Below are 25,977 nucleotides of genomic sequence, written 5' to 3'. Positions count from 1 at the left end.
GTGGGTGGGGGATATAAAGCAATATAAACAATATAAAGTTATGGCACATATATATTTGTTTCTTTTTTTTTCCAGTATGTTACTCAGCAGGTAAATATACTGAACAAAAAATGAACACACTTCTGGTTTTGCAGTTTGAAAATAAAAAAATCCAGATTTTTCTCTTAGAAATGATCACATGAAATACTAATGTAACATGCAATAAAATGTCATTGTGGTAAAGAATGTCTTTAACGTCTGAACCACTGAAAAACTGCCTATTGCCACTGTAAATATAATTGGACTATATATAAAATATTTATATACACACTACAGATTATAGATTTTAAACTTTTTTATTTCTCTTTGTTGTTCGGGAACAACTTGATAGCTGTTTACTTAAAACTGTGGCTGACATGTTCTGTGTTATAAATGTTAGCTAGCTGCCCTTCTAAACAGATCTGTGTATCTGTTCTAAACAGAAATCATAGGATTTTCTACAGTATGTTGCGTTATGTGCTTTTTGTTGACTCTGGACTGAACTCAAAATGCTTTAAATGCAGCCAGTCTTTGTCCCTCTAAAGCTTTTTTTTTTGATGGTTTACAACATGAAAGACGTTGTATGACTAACTGAACCTGCTTATTCGTAAAGTTGTATTTTTGCATCAAATTTCTTAAAATTTCCAGGCAGTTAACTAGCTCATGGCAGCTAATGCTAGGTTTTTGGATTGCAGAGAGACCATTATGGCTGATAATGAGGATAAACGTTCACAGCATGAAATGAACATGAAAAGAGGACACAAGAAGAAAAAGACTCAGTTTTGGACCTGCAGTGTAAATGTTACATTTACATTTACATCATTTAGCAGACGCTCTTATCCAGAGCGACTTACAAAAAGTGCTTTGTCTATCCAGAGAAAGAATCTTCGCTAGCTACCGATAGGTTAGAGAGAAAGTCAGTCCTAAGCTCAGATACTGGTAGAATCAGAAAGTCATTGACACCTAGTGAAAAAGGGACAGAGTTAAACACAGAACAGTGCAATACGATAAAATACATAAGTGCTGTACAATACATTACAATCAATACTTAATTTAGTGCTCATTTAAGTGCTGAATAAACAGGTGTGTCTTCAGTCTGCGTTTGAAGACAGCGAGAGACTCTGCTGTACGGACAGCCCGTGGGAGTTCGTTCCACCACCTGGGTGCCAGCACAGAGAACAGTCTAGTTGCTTGCCTTCCACGCGCCTTGAAGGATGGCGGGTCAAGCCGAGCTGTACTCGAAGCTCGAAGGGCTCGTGGTACAGTCCGAGATTTGACCATTGCCATCAAGTAGGGAGGGGCTGGTCCATTTTTGGCCTTGTAGGCAAGCATAAGGGTTTTAAATCTGATGCGTGCAGCTACAGGAAGCCAGTGAAGGGAGCGCAGCAGTGGGGTGACGTGGCTGAACTTTGGGAGATTGAAGATGAGTCTTGATGTTAATGTTACAACCTAACAAACAAGAGGTCTGATAGAGTTGAATCCAAGCTATTAAAGTAATTTATGGGGCCTACATTGAAGCTTCAGGGGGAGAAGGTAGGCTATACATTCACAACGAGCTGGGTGGCATTTTTATTGAACTTAACAAGTCAAGGCAAAAATGTAGCACCTGTCAGCAAAAAAAAGAGAAATAAGAGAACCTTGCAGATGCTGAGCATTATGGGAGAAGGTGAAATATGCAGTAATAAGGTCTTGAGGATCTACAGGGCGGCAAAGGAAGACAGCAGCCATCACCCTCCATAACGTTAGTGCTTGCCACCCGAATTCTGCAGCTTCTAAAACATGGATGCACAACACTCCTGGTGTAAAAGACAGACTGTTGTTGTTGGCGTGTGGTTTAGTGGTACTTGTGTTTTAGAGTAACTGTGTCAGAGGAAGGTGAGTTATGCAGATAACTAATGGTTAGCAGTGTCTACCGTCCTTGAATGTCATGTCCTCCCACAACACCCCTTGCTGTATTTCGTGCTGGGGAACGCTGGGCTGGGGATTCCTCTGCCTCCGTTGATGTGCCTGTTGGAAATGAAAGAGCATTCGCCCATTTGCACCATTTGTCCATGTCTTCTTCTTCTGTGCCAATGCTACACTGGTGTCAGGAGTGGGATACAGCCGCTAAGCTAAAAGAAGTCAAGCAGCGTGTCAACAAAGGTAGGTGGCAAGGAAGACCTAGTCCAGAGGAAAGGGGTACCAAGCCCCATGCCTACTTTGTCCTGGACGGTGAAGGAAGCAGCACAGCAAGGAAAGAAAAACCAACTGGAGCCCAGCAAGAAAGAGATAGTGCACCTCTGCTTAAAGCTTTATAATGGTGAGGGCTTCTGGGAGCTATACTCCACACAGCTTTCAATCAGCTGCCGCAGAGGCAGAGAGGGCAGAAGTCATTCTCAGCGTAGATACATTGCAGTGAGCAGCACAGTGCTATGCAGTGGAGGAGCTTGAGGAGGAGATGTCTTGTCAAGCCATACACAGCACAAATCCAAAACCTAATGGTTTCTAATGGGAATTGGTTTAATGGTTTCCAATAGAGACCACTAGTTTCCTGTAGACGACCTTTGGATCCCATTAGAAAACCATCAAATGTATTTAGAGTCAGCCATTGGTCACCTGTTAAACCATTAGGATCCTTTACATTGGCTATGTTTACATGCAAAGATTTTTGCAAATCCGATTGAATACAATCCGATTACAGATTCAGACTGAGGTGTTTATATGCACACCCTATTCAACAATCTGATGGAAAATCTTCGTTTACATGCTCACTACAAGTAATCCGATGCAAAATGACGCGCATGCGTGGAGTAGCGCGTAGAGTAAACGTTACCATGACAGCGAACATCACGTGCTGTCCAGTCCGCGTGAGATGAGTTTCCAGTTGACGCGCTTGCGTTTTAATTGCTTTAAAATGAGGTCAGACTCAGGAAAACGTGCTTCATATGTACGTATAAAGGAAGCGGCGAGAGGAAGACGTCGTGTTCTGAGACACATAAGCTGGTCGTCCGTCCCACGGCCGTCTTTTAAAGATCAGAGCATAAACTTCGTCTCCTTTGCAGACCAGTTTCTGCTCCGCCATGCTGAGCGGTATAAACTTTCGCCATGACGCGACGCACATGCGCAGAACATACTTACACGTTCCGATAGGAATGTAATCGGATACAGGCGTTTACATGGCTATTATTCTAGACTATTCCGATTGAGGTGTTTACATGGACGTGTTCTATTTCGATTGAACTATTAGTCGGATTATTAACGGATTATCAGGCTGCATGTAAACGTGGCTATTGTAATATCAACTTATTAAAAAAAAAACAAGAAAAAACAAAATGAAACAGCAATGATAATGTGCTGCTGTGCTTACAGTAGCTGAAACTGATCTTGTTCCTGTTTTTGATTCGGTTCAGTGAAAAATGTTTGTATTTTCTTAACTCAGTTTTACTGCTGAATACTGTGTCATCATAATCGTGTAATCCACAGCACAAACACTATGTATAACAAAACAAAAATACTCTAAAATATTGATGTACAAATGTATGTAATTTAACTGTTTCCCTAATGTAGAAATTTAATGTTAGCTGCTTGTTTTGGCAAAATGAACAGGGCTTAACGTTAAGGTTTTGACCAGCTTTTGCTCAGCTGTTTGCTCAGAAAAGTAGCCTATCTGAGCAGTGACAGGCCGATAATTGCGTGCGTTATTGTCCAACATTATTATTAGAACTTATAGATAACTGTCTTAATGGCAGATTTTCACAGTAAAGTGTAAACATTCACACAGAGTAGGTCTGAGAACATTGCTTTGGTGACTGCTTTATAGATGATGGCTGAATGTCTTACTTTGCATTTTGGGTGGCCAGAAGGGTAACCATATGTCACGCTAGGATGGTACTGGCCATCCCTCGGCTATGGCTTTGAGCAAGTTAACTGAATAAGGATTGCTATACTAAAGTTGCTTTTGTTCACCAGTTAGCATTCACTTGTTTCCAACTAGGTTACAGTTAAATTTACATCAAGATGGATTTTCTCAGCCCTCCAATCACTGCTTAGCGATCAGTACTATGAAGCTTTCAGCTCTTCAGAAGTGTGCTGTGCATTTTGCATTTTCAGCTGTGCATTGCTGCTGTTGATGTGGTTTGTTGCATCAGGGAGTTCGACAGCAACAGCTTGCATCCTAGAGCTATTGATCTAAACTTGATGTTGAATCAGATTCATCTGCCAGATTTCAGATAAAGACCTTAATTGCTTTAGGATCAATATCTGACAAGAGTTTATCCTTATTTAAAGATGTGTCATAACTTAGTACAATGTCCAAGCACTTGTTTCTGGATAAAATTGATATAGTTAATGACAAGTGTGGCAATAAAATGGTTCATCATTGTTTAACTTTCTCTGACCACATTCTTCAAAATCATATGTATATCTCGGTGCTTCCTGATTGTATATGTGAAGATACTTGGCATGTACTCAATTAATACTATATTTCAAATAAAACAAAGGAAGTCACTTTTAACATTGTACATAAATTTATCCTGCTGAGGTTACTTAATAGAAATTCACATTGAATACATATTATAGTTGTTCATTCTGTATTGTGGAAAGGCAAATTATTGACTTTTTTTGAAAGGCCCTTTATATCTCTGTTCTGGCAAGAGATGGTTCAATAGTTTTTATGGTCAGCTGTGTATTATTAGACTCTCATAATAAAATTAAATAACAGTAAATAAAATGAATTAATTCATCATTCATCATCTTTAACCGCTTAGTCCAGACAGGGTTGCGGTAGAAGTTGGGAGAGCAGAGAATCCCAGACAACCCTATCCCCCGCAACTTCCTCCAGCTCATTCCGGGGAACCCCTAGCCACTCCAAGACCAACTTGGAGATATAATCCCTCCAGCGGGTCCTAGGGCGATCTCGGGGTCTCATCCCAGTAGGTCGTGCCTGGTAAACCTCCACTGGGAGGCAGCCAGGGGGCATCCTGATCAGATGCCCGAACCACCTTAACTGACTCCTCTCAATGTGGAGGAGTAGTGGCTGTACTCTGAGCTCCTCCCGGATGACCAAGCTCCTCACCTTATCAAGCAGAGTGTAGCCTGCCACCCTGCGAATAAAGTTCACTTCTGATAAACAGAGTGCTTTGCCTTATGGCTCCGCTCCCTCTTCATCACTACAATCTGGTATAGTGACTGGATTACTGCTGCTGCCTGTCCCAGCCTACGGCTGATCTCATGATCCCTCTTCTCATCACTCGTGAACAAGAGCCTAAGATACTTAAAATCCTACACTTGGGGCAGGTCCTTTCCCCTTACCTGGAGTGGGCATGCCATGTTTTATATATATATATATATATATATATATATATATATATATATATATATATATATATATATAGTTTATTTATTGTTGCAAGTATCTAAATATGACATTCATGAAACAAAGTGGTATAATTTTAAGATCTATTAACTCTTCTTAACTGAATTATGTTTCTATGAATGAAAAAAACTATAAATACTTGTTGGATGAATTTATAATGATCTCTCTGTACATATGTCAGATTTATATGTATGCGTAAAGGTGGCCGATATGGCGAAAATATATCACATTAAATATATCAAATTTTCATGATACATGATGTCACAATATTTATTTTTTCAGAAATCTGATAAGTTGGAACTGAGTAAAAATATTAAAAAATGGTAGACGTGCCAAAGGACTTGGCTCGAGCCGGCAGGTCGCTGGGGACCAGGTTACCTTTAAAGAGGAAGCTGTGTAGATGTTCTGGTACTGGCTGGCGCTAGCGCCTGAGACTTTGGAGGCATGGCTATGCACATACGGCTCATGGAATGGGGGCTGTAGGTTTTGTGTGTGTGTGTGTGTGTGTGTGTGTGGGTGGGGTCACCGTCGGGGTGAAGCGTGTGGCTAGAGGTGACCTCCCCCGCGAATTCAATATTTTTAATGTCTTCCTTTTTGCTGGTATGTTCATTAAAGAGCTTTTTCTTGCAGTAGGTTACGGGCTCCTCTGTATTTCTTCCTCTGCCGACTCAACCATACATTAAAAGAGACATAAAACACAAATGGTACCGAATGTCTGGATATGTGGATAAAACCATCGGATAAACTGGTTCATAAAATTGACACCAGAATATATATATATAGCAAAGAGCCCAAACGTAACAAATACTAAATAATTAATAATATAAATAAATCAAAAAGACGACGTATACGTAAGAAACCCGGAAGCCGATTCTCGGACTACCGGAAAAGCGTTTACATGGCGCCAAATGCAAATTAAAAATGGACTCTACAGGAGCTGCGATAAGCTACACTCCTACTGCCTGTTTACCACATATAAAACAAGTTCCCCGTCTTTATTACACTTTTTAACTGTTTTGTAAGAGCGCGAAAGTTAAAGTTAACATACAGTTTTTTTGTGTTAACGTATAATTTTACCGGCGCCCTTTTTCAAACAGAAGTGTCGCTGAATACTGACCTCTTTGACGCTTCGCTAGAAAACTCGCATTTTTTTTTTACATTTTACGAGGTTTATTGTCTCTGTTAAAGGATGTGGAACAACGTTGAACTTTTAATAAATGAGGACACAAACACGGTCCGTCTGTCCAGTGATTCGGAACACGGCAGCGCCCTGTATCAGGTGGACACTCTTGTGAGAATTTCACCTTCTGAAAAGGTAAGTTAAATACTATTGTGACTTTGTATCATTGCCTCGGTGAGGTAGTCAGTCTAGATATCTGGTCCACGGCGAAGTAAGGAAGCTACAGAGATCTGTATTCGCTAGCTTCTTCGAATTTTCCGTTCCACCTTAGTTTAGCTAAATGGTACAGCTTTTACATTGTGACGCCTGTCCTAGTGCCAGAATATAGTTAACGTTAGCTATCTACTGCACTATTTAAGGTGGAACATATTATTCTAGAAGCTGGTGAGTAAAAAAGCCAACTTCAGCAAGTTAGTTAATTAAATATATCACATATATGCATTTGTCTCAGTTTGTTAACATACTGCTAGCTTTACGAATGTGTAACTTAAAGTCAGCACCTGATTCGATTACTCATTTAAGTTACTTAGTTAAATAGGTAATGAGTTATTATCACAAGTTATTTACCTCAGCTTGTTTACAAGCGGCTAGTTTTAAAAGGGAATTCCACCGATTTTTCGACATTTAAGCAATTCAGTCACTGAGGTGTTAAAGTTATTCAGAGTGATTTACCAACTCTGACAGTTTATTTACAATGGTGCAGATAGGAACCTGGGGTTGCAAAACCTACAATGCCGTTTTTTTAACTATCGGAGATGACCAATCAACCATAACGTATCTTTATGAATTTTATTTGTAATGTCGACAATGGTAAAATAGTGATAAATCTGAAAAAAGGATTTCTTTTATTTGTTAAATAAAGTGGCTATAGCATGTCAAATAAATCTAAATTAGTAAGTTTCTGTAGAGTGAACCATTTCACATCAACGCACTCTGAATGACTTTGTTTACATCTTAACAATTTAATTATGCAGAAATTTTGAAAAAAACAGGTGGAATTCCCCTTTAACTACTTAGTTGTCTTTTCTTGCTCTCTTCACAGGTACTTATTTACCTCAGATTGAAGATGTTACATATCAACATCTCCACCTGCTTGAATAACTTAAGTCAATAAACAAGGTAAAAAAATTTTTTTTCCTCTGCTTGTTCTTTAAATAGGTCCCGTCTAACTCCAGGATCTACGCGTCAAATAACCAGAACTGCTCCCTTGTTGTTGCTGATGCCACTGTGGTCCTATTTGACCCTAGTTTCCAAACCGTACTTGCTCATCTATATTTTGGTAACCGATCACTTCAGTTCATTTTTATTTGTTGCATTTGATTATCTGTTAGAAAAGAAAGGTTATTAATGGTCATCTATGTTTCACGCAGATACATCAGTGGATGCCGTGAGTGTTTGCCCTCAGGGACGTTTTTTGTTCGTTGGAGAGAGGAATGGCAACCTTCACATAATATATGTGCCCCTGAAGAAGACCATTTTGACCAAAGTATGTGGCAAAGCCAATTTTCAACCAGCTTTTATTAAATTAATTGTCTTAATGTAGTGCCTACAGGCAGAAGTAGGAAGCTGTGACATGACAGAGTATGATGTGCTTGTGTTTTTTGTTAATTCTTCAAAATTTCTGCATAGGTGACATAAAATAGTGTATTGTAGAGAAATGTACCAAATAGTGATGAAACGGTTACAGGTTTCATGGTAAACCATGGTAAAATTCTAGATGGTTAGTATTTCTGTTTTAGATTTTAATTATCATTAAAACTGTGGTCGATTGCTGGGCTTTGAAAGTCATTGAAATGTTAAATACTGTCTAGCATCAACCCAAGTTAGCAGCAGTCTCCCAGATTCAGGCGTGCAAGTGCAGTATGCAACATGCATTTGTTTTGTGTCAGTGTAAACATGCTGAACTTCAGCCTTGTATTAAAACTCCAGGTAGGATAGTTTGATAGTCTAAACGTCCTTATCAGAAAATGTTACCAGGCTACCAGCATTGAAAGAATAACTAGGATATTTTGATAGCTTAAATCATTCTATCAGGGAGGAAGTAGATCTATTAAGCTAAGTCTGTAGTGAATTAACATTAAAAACACTTTTGAACACTCATGTTTGAACCATTTGAAAAAAGGTCTTGGCTACATTATTATTTTAATGTTTATGCAAACAAAAAGTGCATAGTGCAACTAATTTTATTTGTGGTTTTCAATATAAAATTGGTGAAATGATAGTCTGCATGTCAGTAGTTTTTGAACATTTTCACACTTGAACAACACCTCAGTAATACTGATAACTAGGGGTGCGAGAAAAAATAGATTCTTAGATGCATCGCGATGCGGACGTGAACGATTCTGAAACGATTAACAAATGTCAAAAATCGATTTTCTGAATATTTAATTTATAACGTAATGTTGACGGAACGCAAAAGGCGGAACTTGGAAGTGGGTAAGTGCAGCGCCCGGACAGTCTGCGGCGGCACGTAACAAAAACGCTACTGGATGAGCGAGAAATCCGACTGGCTCCCTCTGCATTAAAAGCCAGGTTAGGTCAGGAGTCACAACACAAATGATGAGAAGAGCCATCTTGACCTTTCAACAAAAATCAAACCACCTTGGGAGCCACAACATTTAATGTCCAGTATGTGTCAGTATGTGTTAATGTCCTAGTTTAGGCTAAAAATTATAGTTAAACGAGAGCGCAGATTTACTTCGCTCTGCTTTAGCTTTAGCCGCTTTCCTCCCCTTTCCCTCAGGAAACTTGTATTCAAAACTAGAGCAGCTTATTGTAAAATGCGTTCGACTGTTTTACGAGGCTGAAGTCGCTTCTTATTCTCCAGCTTCTTGTTCAAATTTTCCCGCTCCACCTAAAATTCTGACTGAGGCGCTGAATGTAAATGCGACACCATTTAAGGTGGAACGGGAGAATTCGAAAGGGAAGCGACTTCATCTTAGAAACTGTTTAGTGTTTCACAGTCTCTCGTTGCAGGTTTAACGTACCAGGAAACCAACTGCGGTGCTTATAAATGCAAATAATGCATCGCTGCTATGTGACCTGCAGTCTGCACGCTGGTTCTCAGTCGTTGCGAAACAGGGCTTTCGCGCTATGTATGTCTCAAAGATACTTTACTGACACAGCGATCGCCCCCGTCTCTACAACGAGACTAAAACCGAAGTTGTAAAATCACTAAAGAAAACGGGTAGGACATCTGTAACATGTGCTGCGTGGACATCCACTGACACTGGATCTGTTGTCACCGTAACTGCGCATTTTATCGCAGATGAGTGGCAGCGGCTTCACGTGCTCCAAACAAGAGCACTGAATGAGAGCCTTCCAGTTCACTTGCCACATCACTTCCATTTGTTTTATTAAAAAAGATATTGGAAGTGGATCATTACAAATACTTTGGTTTAAAAGTACCAAGTCACTTTTAAATAACAATAACACTGAGTCACTTAGTCACTTTAAAATGTATATTGTCTCTATATTCTGTGTATATTTCGTGTATATTTAATATATATCAGTTAGTTTTTCTTGTATTTTTATTTTTACTTATTTACTTTCTGTAGAGTGATTAGCTGAGCCTCACCACAAGCGTTTCAATGCATAAATGTCCTGACATGTTCTGCAAATGACAAATAAACTTGAAACTTGAGCTCACACAGTGAGTAAATAGAAATGTTGTATAGAAAAAAAAGATGCATCGAGATGCATCGATAATCGTTTTATAATCGCATCGCAGCCCTCTGAATCATAATCGAATCGAATCGTGAGGTGCCTAGAGATTCCCACCCCTACTGATAACCATGATATTTTGGTCATTTATCATGATATTAAATTTTCATACCATTTCATCTCTAGTACCAATTCAGATTTTTATTACAATGGTGGTGATGGGGACAAAAGGTTGTGATGTCTGCAACACAAATGTAACGATTTTATTTACTAACCACAAGGGAACCCACACCTGTCTTCTGAGTTTTATATGTAATGTTGTTGATGGTAAAATGGTGATAAATCTAAGATACAAGTTCGCCTTATACCTAGGTATGCAGAGTATGGCAATATTTATTGTTACTGTGATAAATTGTCACAATATCTTTTTCTGAGCATATTGTAGATATCTTAAACACTTTCGAACTGCATGTTTGATTACAAAGAGAGTAAAATTACTCATGTTAGAATTTGTGCAACTCAGTATGTAATTCTTAATGTTAATCATTCGATGTATGTTATAGTTTTTGATAGTATTTTTTAAGAAATGGCACTGCCATTGTCCAAATTATCAGCTGTCAGAAAAAAGAAACATCGTGATGTTGTGTATCGTGAAAATTTTCAGAATCGTGATTTTACGTTTTTACCATAATGCCCAGCTCTGCCTATAATGTCCTGCATCTACCTCCACACTACATGTATATGTTTTAAAAACAAACAAACATACCATATTTAAGGCCAGAATATGATCAAAAATGTCAGTTTTGTGAAAATGTTTGTATTTGTAACAATCTCATGTAACGACTCTTAAGCATTAAATGCTTCAAATGGCTGGAAGACTTTGGTATAGTATCTTAATGATAAATTGTGCAAAAATAAAAATAAAAAATGGATTTCCCCTTTTATGCTGTCCTTCCAGGCTCTGCAGCAGCACTCATCAAACGGACATGAGACAACCTACAAGAGCCTAATCCTGCATGAAGCACTACACTCTCCAGGTATATATCTAAAAGTAAAAGATATTACTTTATTATATTTGATCTAATTTCAGTGAAGATTGAATGTTTTCTTGTTTTTGTTTAGGATTGTACCATCTCTTTGTTATTGTGCGTGATGGATTCTTGCATGTATCTAATCTTGCTTTGGAGAAGACCCAGAAAGGTTTGTGTGAACTACCTAAAATCTTACATTTTACTGCACAAATGAAGTACAAATGCAGTCCTACATTGTGCTTTAATGGTTGTTTGTTCTTTTGATCAATAGCGATTGAAAACATGGACCTAGGTGCCTTAAATGAGGTAGGTAATTCTGGTCCTATGATTTATTGCTCCACCATTTTCTGATGTTATTATTTTTACAACTAAGAGTGTAACATCTGTTTATTTAAAACATACATTCAGATCCAAGGCCACATTTGCATGGACTTCTGCTCCACTAAAGAGATCTGCAGAGACGGCTGCATCTCAGCAACACTGGCCTGCTTTGGCAACGAAGTCCATCTCATGATCGGAGTAATCTTAATCTTATATGATTCATGCTGGCAGTTGTTTTGGTTTTCCCTATTTTTTAGATTTACCAGGGCTGTGATGCTCTACATGAAGTTTAATATCGGTCAAGCTAAGCAAAATTCAGTCTTTGAGATGTAAATACAGTCATTCAGATGGTTAATGGCAGATGGTTCATTGCATAGACATGTACTGACACTATTTTCTTGACGCTGGTGGTGATAGTAACCAGGGGTGCACAGAAATAGCCATTTTATTTACTATCCATAACAACCAGTGAACCTACACATTTCTTCTTAGTTTTTATATGTAATGTTGGTAATGGTAAAATTATTTTGCCATACAGAACTCTGCGTGTACTTCTCCACCATGGATATATAATTTTAAAAATATGCTTTAGGCTGAAACCTTATTATAACACAATATCTCAGACATCAGACAGCGTATGTGAGGGAGCTTTTAAAGGCATTTAGCGCTGGTGGTTCCTACCACCAACACACTGAACAGTTAATTTTGAAAGTTTCTCTAGAATGAAGAATCTCAATTCAGTTCAGTCTGTGATTGAATTATGAAAAAAAAAAATGTTGGAATTCCTGTTTGATCTTTTACATTTTACATGGCATAATTTGACTTGACTCTCCTTTATGCATGCATGTATGTATGTATGTATGTATGTATGTATTTATTTATTTATTTATTTATTTATTTAGGCTAACGGTGAAAATATTATTTCCCATTGGTGCATGGGCCCTGATGAGAGGACAGTGTCTCTTGTCAATGTTCTGGATTCAACCTTAATGCCTGGTAATGTTACCTATTTGAGTAGGTTAATGCCTGATAACGCTTCATGTTTTGTCACTAAATGAGAAAACGGAATACTAGTGTTTTGTTAGTTTGGTTGATGTTTTTGTTACTCTCCTCACAAGGACTTATTTACTTGAACGTGTGTTCTTATGCTTAGTTTTAAGATATCACATATCAAACTCTTTACCAGCTTAGATAAACAATTAAGTGTAAATGAAATATATTAAATTAAATAGTTGTAAATTGTTTACTTTTTTATTTTCTTTTTATTTTCTTTTTTATTTTTTTGTGATTAATAAGTTGAGTATTAACAGAATCTTATATCACAATATCAGAATAGCCTCTCATCGCTAAACATTAGGATCAAAAGATGGCATGATCAACGGCACTTAATTATTGCTCTTTTCTTTCTTTTGTGTCTGTGCCCCAGGTGTAAAAAAGATTCAGGTGGTGGACAATTTGATGTATATGTTGAATAAAGAGGTGAGAAATAATAATGCTTCAGGTTTATAGGCTTCAAGTTGCATCTGTTGGTTGCAGAATGCTTCACTATAGTTAGGTTCACTGTGTTCTATGTCTGTGTAATGTTAATTCAGGTGGATTTTAAAGATCCTTGGGAATTGGTGTTGGCAGATATGTACAAGAAAAATGTCAGATTATTGCATCAGCCTGCAATGCGCATATTGCTGCATCCCTAATCATTTTTGTGGAATTTCAGTCAGCAGCTGAAGGGAAACGTATAGTTACCATAATAACCATAGTCAGTGTATTTTTGATGTTCTGTGTTGTTTGACCAGCACTTCATATGTACAGGAAGGGACATATTAGCTTACTTTCGTCCATGTTGTAGCTCAACCTGAGGATACTCTGTTCGTTTTTCTGTTAGAAAGCCTTAACACCTGTAGTCCATAGAATCACATTCACATGCTATTTGTCACTCATCTGAAACAGTGATGCTCTCAGCACACAGTAAAAAGCACTGTAATTGGTTAGACTGCTCATTTGCATATTATGTTTCTTAACAATATTAGCATTGCACAGGACATTATCTTGATAATGATCAAGAAACGATACATCATGCAGCCCTAGATGTACATAATGTGAGAAACTACCCAACATGAGAGAAAAGCAGCCTAAAATTTCCCATTGCAGCTAAATATCCTGTATCTTGGTCTTGTGCTATTGTTTTGAAACAAGCTAAGCTCTCTGCTAAACATGAACATGACCATAATTCTTTTTCTACTCTTCCTTTAAGGGCACGCTGAGTCTGTGGGATAGCCGTTCACTTGTCATGTTGTGCTGTTGGCCTGATCTCTATATCCTTGATTTTATGCTTCTTACAGAGGGGGACTCAGCATCCATTGGAACGTAAGTGTCTCTTAATGGCTCATTTGAAAAGCTATACACGGTATTCAATGCAGTCAGAAACCATTCCTATATTTTATATGAATATTCCATTTAAATATTTAATTTAATTTAAGTCAAAATGACCATTAATACAATAATAATAATAATTTATTTTTCACAACATCAGGAAATTACACTCCATGTGGGTCTAATTTTCCCATTGTATACATGTTTCCAGTGTTTGCAACAAACAAATATTTATTTTATAGTTTTTTTAGTTTCCATTAAACAGTATCTTCCATTCCTTGAGCTGTTTTTGAATATTCATGTACTCTACAACTTTAAAAGGGGAATCCGGCAAGTCTGCAGAATTTGAGGATATTTGAATTGTTGTGACGTACACATAATTTAGAATGGTTTGATGTGAAACAGTGCCTTGTTGGAAAAGCTTTCCAACTTGGATTTCCTTATAATGGTGGTGATAGGAACCAGAGGTCACAATGTCTACAAGCACGTATAGCGTTTTTATATGTATGAATTTTTATGTACCTTTATGTACCTTTCTGGTGTGCATGTAAAATACCTTTTTTATGCTTTAAAGACATTACATTGTTTGGATGGCTTATTCCTATCATCACCACTGTGAACAATTTTTGACTCTGCAAGTTTATCTAAAGTTAAGCACTTTATGTCAAACCACTCTCAACTGCTTTACATTTTATTGATGTTATTGTTCTGAAAAAAGTTGGTCAAAATCTCTTCTAATAACTACATGGGTGATCATTTGTTGTAAATCTCTTCTTGTTAAATTCCAGACAAGAGGGCACCAGCATGAAGATCATGACCTTGACTTCAGTTGAGGGAAAGGTGTGTACTTTTCTATGAGTGAATTATGAATTATGTTCCATCTTATCTTGCTCATCTTGAATAAAAACTTGTGAATAAAAAAAGTGAACATAAATTTTCAGTTTTCTGCCCCACTTCTGGGCATTTTGCATTTTATTTTTTGCCTTTTCTAACCAGATTCAGTTAATTTGAGATTTAACTGAATCAGCTGACAAGCTAACAAAATTAACATCGTTGCAACAAACCTTTTAAGACTGAACTTTGGAAGTGGGGAAAAATATCCTGCAGATTTCTTTGAAAAACTCAGAGCAAGTCCCTTGAAAAGAATGGACACTACGATACAGGCAAAGAGGGGAGACACTAAGTAATAAAAATATTGAAATTATATTAGTTGTTGATGCTTCTGTGAAATTTTCTGCTCTCCATGTTTTAAAATAAATGACTGATCTCTGAAATTTGCACAGTACTGTATGTTCTTATATATGAATAATTATACATGAAGACTTTTATTAAATTTTCTACCACTTATATTTTTTTATTTGATGTTAGCCTCATCTTCAGAAGCTCTTGGTTCAGTCCCTTCCCACTATGGACATTCTCTACTGTCTTGAGGTGTCTGCAGTGTCCTCATTGGTACAGAAAACCATTAGCATGGTAAGCATAACACTACAACCATAATTCTAAAACAACAAAGATGCTTTTTGTACATTTAGGAGGTCGAGTGTAATTGAGTTTTCATTGATCGTATTTCCACACATTTAGGATGTCATCTATTTGTTGGAGGGTGTTACTGATAATTCCAAGAGGTGAGCTGAACATTGACTTTGTGCAAACAGTTTGTTTTCTATAAGTATTCAGGTTAAGATTTTTGATGCACTTGAACTTTGATGTTCTGAAATTACATTCTGAAATACTCTTTTGTTGTCTTTTCTATATATGGCTAAAATTGATTAATGCTATGTTGGTAGCTCAGTTTACGCAGTGATTCTCAACACAGTAGCTCAACTCAGTTTAGATTTAGATAGATGTTTTAAATTAATTTTACATTTTATTCTAATGAAAGAATACCTCACGTGACTGACACCACAAACATCAAAAAAGTTACCCAGTAAGGGTCCATATTGTCAGAAGACTTTCCCTGTTTGGTTATGATCCGAAATGTCCAATGTAACCTGCCCTGGAGTAGGTTAAACATGCAGCATAAGTTGCCATAGGGACATAACCCAGTAAAAACGATTCACCGTTGTGAGATAGAAAATCCTGCTTCATGAGACAGACCTTTCAACTGATTAGAATGTACGTTGTTCAAATACTTGTTCAAGTGACTAATACTAACTTTTTCTCAATGCAAAGCAGTCCTGAGGAATCAGCCTTTGGTTTAGTCCTGAGATGCTTTACAGAGGCTTTGCCAGAGAACAGGTATGATCATGTATCATGAGTTTTAGCTTTCTTTAGTTTTGTAAAGCAAGCTTATTATTATTGTTGTTGTTGTTGTTGTTGTCATTGTCGTTGTTACTATTACAAACCTCCATTCCCAAAATGTTTGGACAGTATGTGAAATACAAATAAAAACAGAAATCCACTTTGACCTTTACTTAAAGGAAAACAGTACAAAGACAAAGATATTTTGATGTTTTGCCACAGTGGTCACCAGCTTTCCTCTGGGAGATCTACCTAAATAAAACATGCTTAATTTGGCTAATGAAGGATTTGTCATGACAAATAATTAGATGGATCAGGTTGTGTCAGTTTGGGTCAGAGCTAACGTCTGCAGGTATGTAGATCTCCAGGAGCAGCGTTAATCAATTTAATTTTTTCTTTTTTTGGTATATATGTGCTCATTCTGAAATTGATACATGCCTGAACAAGGGCAGGGAAATATATATATATATATATATATATATATATATATGTATGTGTATGTATGTATATAAAACAAATAAGTTCACAAGGTTAAAAATCTAATTTAATGTTTTTGTACTGTTTTGAACTTATACAGGTCAAACAGAATTTATAAATCAGTTCTTTCTCACACACTGTCCCAACTGTTTTTGGAACTGAACCTATGAAATCTGCTTTTATTTGTCATTTGTCATTCAGGTTAAACAGGCTTCTGTACAAACACAAGTTTGAAGAAGCAGAGAAGTTTGCAATAGCTTTTGAGCTTGATGTTGAGGTAAAAAAAAAACTCATTCTTTGACTGATTTCACATTTGTCATTTTCACATTTTCATGTAAAATTTGTGGTGATCTTGGAGTACATGGAGTGTTTTTACTCTTGTTTTAGCTGGTGTATAAGGTGAAGTTGGACTTTGTGCTTGAGAAGCTAGCCTCGGTGGCAATCAAAGGACAAGGCCAGGATGTGTGGGCTGGCCTTGTTGAGGAGGCCAAGACGAACCTGATGAAAATTATGGTACTGTCTAATCCTAATCCACTTTTTATCTTCAAAACACACAAACCTACATGTATGTGTTGTAGCACTGGTCTTTCAGGTGATTTCTCTCTGAATCTGAATTAAGAATGCATTTCTTTGTGTGTATATTTTGTATGTGCACAAAGGAATGCATTATATGTATATGTATTATAGAGAATACTAGTCACACCTGCTCATAATGGGGTTTTACTTGTTTTTGGTGTTGGGTACATTTTAGAGTAATAGTGAAAGCATCAAACCTGTGATTATAATACACATGTAATTAAATAATTAAATAGCCTTTGTAAACAATATGGTAATTAAATATGAAAACTTTCAAAATAAAACCAACCACGACGATAAGACATGAATGTCAGGTTTATTTGCAGAAAAAACAAACAGGCTGCTGCGGAAACTCGATTAGAACCGTTAGAAATAAAACCTGATGGTTTTGCTTCCTAATGGGAATTGGCATGATGGTTGCCGTTAGAGACCATTAGGAAACAAACACATGTAACTGGAATCAGTCCCAAAACACCTGAATAAATGATTAGAATCTATTGCATTAGTGACTACTGAAAACCAACAGAAACCAACAGACGCTTTTAATGGCTTCAATGACGTTTTTCAACAGAGAGGTACATTAAACGGGATTCTCCAGCTGTGTTGTGGGTGAAAAATGGATTAAGTGATATCGCTAAGCAGAAGCAGCTCAACGGCACATTAACTTTTGGCTGCTTTTGCTTAGCGATATCATCACTTAATCCATTTTGTGCACGTGACGTCAATGGGGCTGAGAGTGCATGTCTGCAGCCCGACTCTACTGAATTTTTTATTTTTTTTTTGGATCAGCTGTTTCTAATTCTTCAGGATCACCTTTATGTATATGCTTGTTTCTCTGTGTCTCCAGGACGAGCAGTATGTGGTCCAGTACTGCCTCAATGCTTTCTGGCCTACGCTCAGTACAGCTGAAGAGATGTTAAACTATGCTGCAAACCGCTTTCCATCATTGCAGATTCAGTCAGCTCTGGCTAAACTCGCCACCTTTTGCAACCTGTATGGTTCAGACAACTTCAAGTATGTTCCTTTGAGTAATCATTAGAACAAGCAATCTACCAGCCTGACAAAGACACTTTGGGGGCCAGAAATAGCCCTCACAATGTCATGTCATTGTCTCTCAGGCCTGGGTGATACCTAAAAATAATAAGCATGATAATTTAATGTTTGAACATAATAGCCTTCTTTTAGATGTTCTTCTTAAATGCTTTAGTTAAAAATTTTACAGCTTCATAGTTTTAAAGAAGATATATTTGATTTAGTATTTTCTGATTCTCAGTGTATAAATATCTGTATAGGAAAAGAAAAAGTGTGGAATGTCTTAAGTCGTTTCATGTTCAGAATGTGAAAATACAAAAGACATTGACTCTTTTTCAGAGGTGCTGTATAATTAACAGTTTTATTAGCTAGTATAAGAAGGCCCTAATGAATCATAATGAAGCTTCATTAAGCCAGCCTTTTAATGATCCACTTAGGTTTCTTGTCTGAAGCTTTCAGAAGTCTGGAAGAAAATTCTTTTCCTCTTAAATGTTGTGTCTATTGTTTTTAGTGGTGTTTCCTGGATCGAGTTCCTGAACAGTACAGATTACCTAAAAATTATACTCCGATTTCTGCGGGAGGGAAATCTCAGCAGGGCACAATACCTATGGCTTCGACATGAGGTAAAACTCGGCATGTACACATCACTTTAGGAAGGGTAGGTGATATGAGCTTAAATTTAGATTGTTGTGTCTTTGTATGTTTGTTGGAGTCAGTTCTGTGTCATTCTTTTACAATCTCAGTCCTATTCACTCATCCTCAACTATCTGTGTTATAGGGCAGATGCTTCAAAGGTGATAATCACTATGTTGAGAAAGAAAACTGGTGGAGAACTAGAGAAGACTAATTTAACTTTAAATAGCTTGGTAAATGATATGTAAAAAATATGTATAAAACATGTAACGTAACTCTCTTTTACTGTTAAAACGGTGGATTATTACAGGGCATTAATAAGCCATTATGCTATGTTAGAGTAAATTCTTCACCGTCTCTGTTCAGTTCTCCCCAGGGAACTACTTAATAATAATACTAATAATAATAATGATGATAATATTTTTTATTTCTGTAGCATTTTTCATGCTGGTGGCAGCTCAAAATGCTTCACAGACAGGTGATAAAGCTTAGCAGCAATACAAGAAATAAGTATTAATTTTGAATCATCTAAAATTATTTAGTAGGGAAGGACCCATTTTGGACCCATATGGATTTTTGAGTACGCAAGTTTTTCTTCCATTTGACTGGAGCCAGAATGTCAAGGGTTTCCCCATAATCTAGTCTCTAGATCAGTGACCAGATCATTACAGAACGGAGTCAGAGCTGTATTCGCTGAACTAATAATAAATGCTTTTAAACTTCTCAGCTGTTTCTGAGTCAACGTAACGCTTTCTTACTTCTAAATTGATTTGAAAGAAAATACAGTAAATGTTCTGATACGAAAAAAATCAGAGATTTGGCACACGTTTGTGTTTAAACGTTTAGTGATCAAGAGATCCAGGATCTGACCTAGCTTGTGGGTAGAGCTGCCCATGTGCTGCTTCAAATCAAATGTCTCTAAGAGTCTAATCAATTCTAATGCGATACTGTCTGTTGGATTGTCAGTATGTAAGTTAAAGTCCCAAGAGAGAAGAATCTTATCGTAGTTTGTGGATACAACTGATGATAATTCTGCAGTTTCTGCCAAAAATGTACCATACCAAACCAGTTACCATACTTAGCATTTTCCATACGGATTAAGTGTCCAGATGGTTTGGATGAGTTCTAAAATTATTACAATATAATACTTCATAGTTTACTGCAGGCATCTATAATAGAATTCCAGAGTGTTTCCTCTGTAATGACAAACACCTATTTTTTTCTTAAATATGTAAAGCACGGGGAGGTAGCTTTTGAATTCACTGAACTACTAGCACACAGGTTATGCTTTTATGTGTCATTTAAAGACAAGAAACAGCTATGAACCCACACCAGCAGGATCTAACAAATGCTTTGTTTTTGGTCACAATTTAATGAAAAAAAAGAGGTGAAATAGTTTATTAAAAAAATGTTGATTTACTTTCATCATTTATTTATTTAGCCATTTTCATTAATCATTTAATGCTGAAAAAAGCATGCAGGCTTTTGACAGCACAGCAGAGTTTCTATGGAATTTTTACTCTGAATTTGTGTTTAGTTGTAATTTAAGGAGGGCTATTTGTGGTTGACTTTGTTTGGTCTTTATACATGATATAGTAACATCCGTATCATGGAACAATATCGTGGTATTCATTGCTAGACATACTGCAATGTCATAATTAAAATATATTTTGTTATTTCTGAGACAAACATATGTATTTATAATGATCATTGGAGCTATGACTTTATGTTAATATATATATATATATATATATATATATATATATATATATATATATATATATATATATATATATATATATATATATATAAAATAATGTGTTCCTTTTTTCTTTTCAGTGTGAATTTGCTAGTAAGTTTGATGAGAGGTCCTTGCATGCTCTGTTGAACTCCATCCCATCAGACGTCCCCTCGCAGGACCTCAGCATCTGGTTAAAGGGTGTGGTGGTCCCCTTCATGTGGAAGGTCTTGCCGAAAGGACAGGTATTTTGGCTAAAAGCCTGAAACGAGATTATGATTTTCAGATCAGTTTTGATTCTTTTGAAAAATATGTTTGTTAATGCTTATGAATACATATTTTTTAATTCGTATTTGTAAGTATATCATATTTGTAAGAAAATTGGTCCAAAAACACTGTTTAAATTTGAGTAAATATATACTTTGTAAGTACATTAAATAACACAAACTGCCTGAATGCTTGTTTGTCACTCACAGCATTAGAGGGTAATTACTTGGATAGAATGCAGGACAGTTAATACTTCCGTAAATGACTGGCAGTTTATGCTGTGTTCACAGAGAATCCTGGCCAAATGGTTGGAGCTGCGTGCAAGAGATCTTGAACTGACAGAAAAGGTATTGAGTCCATCAATACAATTTTTATATTTATCAGCATATTTGTTTTGTTTTTCTGGAACTCAAGCCTTAGTCACAGCATTATAATTTAGATTTCAGTACGTGTAATTGGATAAAAGGAGTTTTTGTTTTTTTTTTTTTCCTTTCTCCCCCCTCTCTCCCCTCCCCCTCTTCTGTTAGAATTGGTGGCCTCAAAATGGACTGGTGCTTGCTGAGCTTGGCCTGCCGTCCTTTTGGATGTCCATTAATCTGGTACTGTTTGTTTTTATTTTTATTCCCTCTTTGAACCTTTTTAGAAGCACAATGGCATATTCTGGAGGCTTTCACACAACAACCAACACAACATATTTATTATGTTTAGTTTAACCAAAGAAATTTACTCCAGAATCTTTCTGTAGCTTATTCTGTGGAAAAAGTCTTCTTGATTATCTGTCACTTATATTAAGCATTTGCCTTTAAGTCTTTAATTACTAATGTAACACACCTGCTTGAGTTCATCTTACATAAATTGTTGTAATGTGTCACTGTCCTTTGCTTCTTGCTGTCTGTAGGTGCTGTTTAAACTCTCTACATTGATGTATGTAACTCTTTCACAGACTGAAGACTATAGAACAGAGGAAGTGGAGCATCTTAAGGTGCTGGTAACCAGTTTACGACAACTGTGTGACCTCTACGCTAAATACAACTGCCGGCTCTCACTCTCTGACTTTGAGATGGTAGGTGTGCATGATATTGATATGAATTATTGCTAGGGGTAGGCAATATGACGATCTAATGATATAATATTGGATATTGTTATCACAATAAATTATCACTATTTTTTTTTTCCTTTCTTAATTGGTCCTGATGAATTAGATGTGCATAATTTTATATTTTATATTTTTGCACTGTGGAGTCCACCAGGCCTGCAGAGAAGACCTAATGATGTCTGTAGTTTTTGTTCATTCTTATTTAGTAATTATCATGCATGTTGTATTAAAACCCTGAAAATTTTGAAAAATCAGTTTTGTCTAGTCCAAATGTTCCCAACCTTTTATAATTTGCAGCCCATACAACCACCAAGATATTTGACTTTTATATGTTGACTTTTAGGAGTAGCTTTTGAAGATCTCTGGTTTGAACATGTGCATTGTGTCCCAACATTTGTTTTGAAGTCAAATAGGAGGTGACATGATTTTTTTTTTATTTTTTTTATACTTGCTGTTATGCAGTTGGACCCAAAGTATTGATTGAGATTTTACAAAATAGCTGAAATTATATACTTTTGAAAACGATAAAGCACAATTTCCACAATGTATTAAATAATTCTTGAAAAGCAAATGCTGATGTCCCACTTCAGCTTTTAGACATTGTATGTTTAATTGCTCTTACATGTATGTGCATGTTTTCATTTATTTGCAGGGAAGTACGCGCAGTATGGCGTTTCTAATGCTGGATAAAGTGCTTGCTCCAGAACTGATTCCTGGAGTAATTGAGAGCAGTGTTAGACCCTACGCTCTTGAGCACAGACTTGATCTTGATCACATTCTGTTGGACTACATCAAGGTAATATTTTCCTTTCCATTTCTCCTTCTTTGGTGCACATATTTACCTGTAAAAGAAATTGGTTCCAAAAGACTTATTATTCAAGATCAAAACACGAAATGAGCAGTTGGCCAGTTTATTGTTTTATTTTGGTAGATGTGTGTGCAGTTTTATGATGAAAATAAATGGGACAGGTACGTTTGTTATTAACCCTTTACCATGTTGTTGCCACAAAACAATTATGTCAGTTTTGTCATTTATTTATATTACAGTGTGTTTTGTCCCCCCCCTTTGGGAAAACTTTGAGTTGCTTGGTATACTTTTGATCATGTGAGCCCTGGCCACGGAAACCTTCTGCGGGAGGTTGCAGGTTCTTTGTCATCAAATAAACAACTTTAGATTCTTCAGGTTATATTTAAAATGATTAATTTTCATTTTTGTCATATGGCAGTTCTATTAACGATAGAACTACAATTTGCAGTGCATGAAATGGGAGTAAATGAATACACTGCTATTTTCTCATAATTTTAGCATTAAAAAAGACTGTTGTTCCGTTGTTGCATGCTGTTGTAATATGGCAACAAAATGCAGTGTTGCCCCAGACATTCTTTTTAGTATATCTTGATGTGCATTTGTTTCATGTGTTCATAGTTTGTGTAGTAAAAGCGTATTCTTTAAATTATGTTGTTAATGAGATGAGGAATTGAAGTGTGCTTTTGTAATTGAAAGGCTCAAACTTGTGATGTTTAATTTAAGATTCTCAATATATTCTACATTGAAAGTGAGCACTTGAACCTGACTGCATGTTCATTGACAGTAAATGCAGTCTGCTTAATCTGTGAGACATTGATTGCTGGTTAAGATTACCAACTTGTGTTACCAAAATGTTACCAATTTGGATGGAGTCACTGACTGACAACCATTGTAGAAACACGCATGCACACATGGCACATGTAACAAACAGCAGGTAGTGCTATACGTCTTGTTAGCGACATGGCCTGCAATGTAGGGCTGTGAAGAATCCGAACCCTAACTGTACCAGGGGAACCAGCCTGATGTCTGGAGAAGTGAAGTTTATTCGTTTGTGCGCGGGTACCAGACACCTAGCCAGCCCGTAAGACACTGGGCTGATGCAGTTTTATAGCAGGACTAATGCCAAGATTAGGCTCAGCCTATACATGACAAGTGACAGGTGTGACAGACATGACCATGTAGGGATAAACAAGAATAGGCAGAAGAATGTTCTAAATACAGTCACAGTACAGGCACACACAATACAGAATATAATTACATAAAACGCTACGCTAAACATATTACAGAGCAGTACATTTCTATAGCTGACATAAATATTGAAAGAAAGCAGAAAGTATAAAAATATTAATAAATATTGGAATACATCATGGATCTTTCACAACCAACAAAAGCAGTAACAGCGTTGAGTACTGAGTGCTTATGTAAGTGCAGGGTGTGTATTTCAGTCTGAAATTTACACCTTGCAGTATAAGCAACTTTAATAGTTTTTCACTCCTCTAGGTGGCGATAAAGGCACCACTAAGTGCACCAGAATTTGAATATGAATAGTATTTTTTTTATGTTTTGATTGCTATTTTTAGAAATATCACTTTGTAAATAGTTACCAGTGAAATGTTAGCTAGATCCACAGCTATAATGGTAAATATGCTTGACTTGACACACTGTAGACATTTGTGAAAGTGTGTGCAAGCAGGTCGTCTTAGAATCTGATTGTGTTATGCTATTTTAGACCTAAAGAGGTAGAGAAGTCCGCCTTGTTGGATTCGTTCATGACACAGCAGTACAAACAGCATGTTATTGTACCGTTACATGTTACTGTTACTTTACCACAGTACTGTATATTCAAACTACATCCTATAATTGATTCGTATAAAAATAATAATTATTAATATGATAAAGTGATTGTAGACTTTTGCGCAGTAGTGCATAGTGTATAACAACTACTTAAATTAATTAGTTATTTGGGGCTTAATGTGTCCTGGAACAGCGTACTGGAACTTAAACCATGTGGCATTGGTTTTTGCCTATAAACAATTGGTATACACAACCACTATATTTGTCCTTCCTAGTTTTTCTCAGTATGTTGCTCTGTTTTTTCTCTGTCTGTTTTAACTGATTGAGAAGCTCAGCTGGCCATTGTCCAAAGAATAGCATATCTCAGTCCACAGTCCTTCTGAACATTCCATCTATGACATCACAGAATTTACAGCACATTCCAAAGCTGCATCATAATAGAGTCACTAATCAGTAAAAATCAGACTGGTGTTAGAAATTCAGCAAAAAGAGTCAGGAGACTGGGGCTTCGGCGTTGACTGGAGTTTATTTCCACATACAGAGTATGGGTACAGCGTGGTCGATCAACAGTCAATCATCAGTATCAGGAGTCTAATCTTATTCACGTGCATGCAGGCAATCATGCACGGGCACAGCTTGGTCATCAGTGTGTCACCAGTCTAGTCTGGTCACCAGTCTGATCAGCAGTCCAGTCTCCAGTCCAGTCTGACAAGAATATTTTGGAAGGACATTATATACATAGAAAACTAAGGGGGAGGAAGGAGGAGGAAAAGGAGTTTGAAGAGGGATAAGGAGGGGTTGTAGAAGGAGAATATGAATAGAGAAGTAGGGGGTAGAGATAATGGGGGGTGGTTGTTATCATCTTAAGGTCATGAGACAAAGAGTCATTTCAATACAAACAAAGGAGTGAGGGGGCAAGGTGAGAATGCGACTGGTTTCACCTTTCTGCCATTTGCTTAAACTCTACAATGAACATGGTTTAGACCTTAAGAAAATAACATAAGGGAAAATAACATGTTGAGAATATTTTGTCTCACTGGAATAAAAGTTTTCTAGCGCTTCACAATAGATTAACATGCGAAAATGATCTCCACAGCCATGTTTAACCAGCTAATTTTGAGCTTTTCTAACTTGATAAAGTGGATGAGGAGGAGCCAATGGAAATTGATGAAGTTGATTATGATGAGCCAATGGAGATAGATTAAGAACTAAAGACCATGGTGGTACATCTTCTGAATATTATTCGATAAACTTATTTAGTTTTATTTGGCTGATAAGTTTGCCTAAAGTGTCTAACTGCATATTCATTACATAGTTACAACTACATAGTTATTTTAAGATTGTGGGTCATTATTAAGGACATCCCTCCTGCGACAGAC

At 36.8% G+C, this 25,977-nt stretch overlaps 1 protein-coding gene across 1 annotated transcript in view; it reads left to right on the top strand.

The window, feature by feature from the left end:
* The first annotated feature begins 6,270 nt into the window (after positions 1-6,270).
* kntc1 (kinetochore associated 1) overlaps positions 6,271-25,977 on the top strand; it is a 47,721-nt gene continuing 28,014 nt past the window's right edge. Inside the window, exons 1-23 of the mRNA XM_036597915.1 lie at positions 6,271-6,686; positions 7,710-7,830; positions 7,922-8,037; positions 11,173-11,251; positions 11,337-11,414; positions 11,517-11,551; positions 11,654-11,764; positions 12,469-12,562; positions 12,993-13,045; positions 13,818-13,930; positions 14,725-14,776; positions 15,305-15,409; positions 15,518-15,561; positions 16,109-16,174; positions 16,856-16,931; positions 17,042-17,167; positions 18,078-18,244; positions 18,774-18,885; positions 20,735-20,878; positions 21,191-21,247; positions 21,428-21,499; positions 21,844-21,963; positions 22,649-22,792. Of these exons, the coding sequence (XP_036453808.1) occupies positions 6,561-6,686; positions 7,710-7,830; positions 7,922-8,037; positions 11,173-11,251; positions 11,337-11,414; positions 11,517-11,551; positions 11,654-11,764; positions 12,469-12,562; positions 12,993-13,045; positions 13,818-13,930; positions 14,725-14,776; positions 15,305-15,409; positions 15,518-15,561; positions 16,109-16,174; positions 16,856-16,931; positions 17,042-17,167; positions 18,078-18,244; positions 18,774-18,885; positions 20,735-20,878; positions 21,191-21,247; positions 21,428-21,499; positions 21,844-21,963; positions 22,649-22,792 (2,211 nt within the window). The 5' untranslated portion in view covers positions 6,271-6,560. The remainder of the gene's footprint in view (positions 6,687-7,709; positions 7,831-7,921; positions 8,038-11,172; positions 11,252-11,336; positions 11,415-11,516; positions 11,552-11,653; positions 11,765-12,468; positions 12,563-12,992; positions 13,046-13,817; positions 13,931-14,724; positions 14,777-15,304; positions 15,410-15,517; positions 15,562-16,108; positions 16,175-16,855; positions 16,932-17,041; positions 17,168-18,077; positions 18,245-18,773; positions 18,886-20,734; positions 20,879-21,190; positions 21,248-21,427; positions 21,500-21,843; positions 21,964-22,648; positions 22,793-25,977) is intronic.

Source organism: Colossoma macropomum, unplaced genomic scaffold, assembly GCF_904425465.1.
Source record: "Colossoma macropomum unplaced genomic scaffold, Colossoma_macropomum, whole genome shotgun sequence".
NCBI lineage: Eukaryota > Metazoa > Chordata > Actinopteri > Characiformes > Serrasalmidae > Colossoma > Colossoma macropomum.
This window is presented reverse-complemented; position numbering and strand designations above follow the sequence as displayed.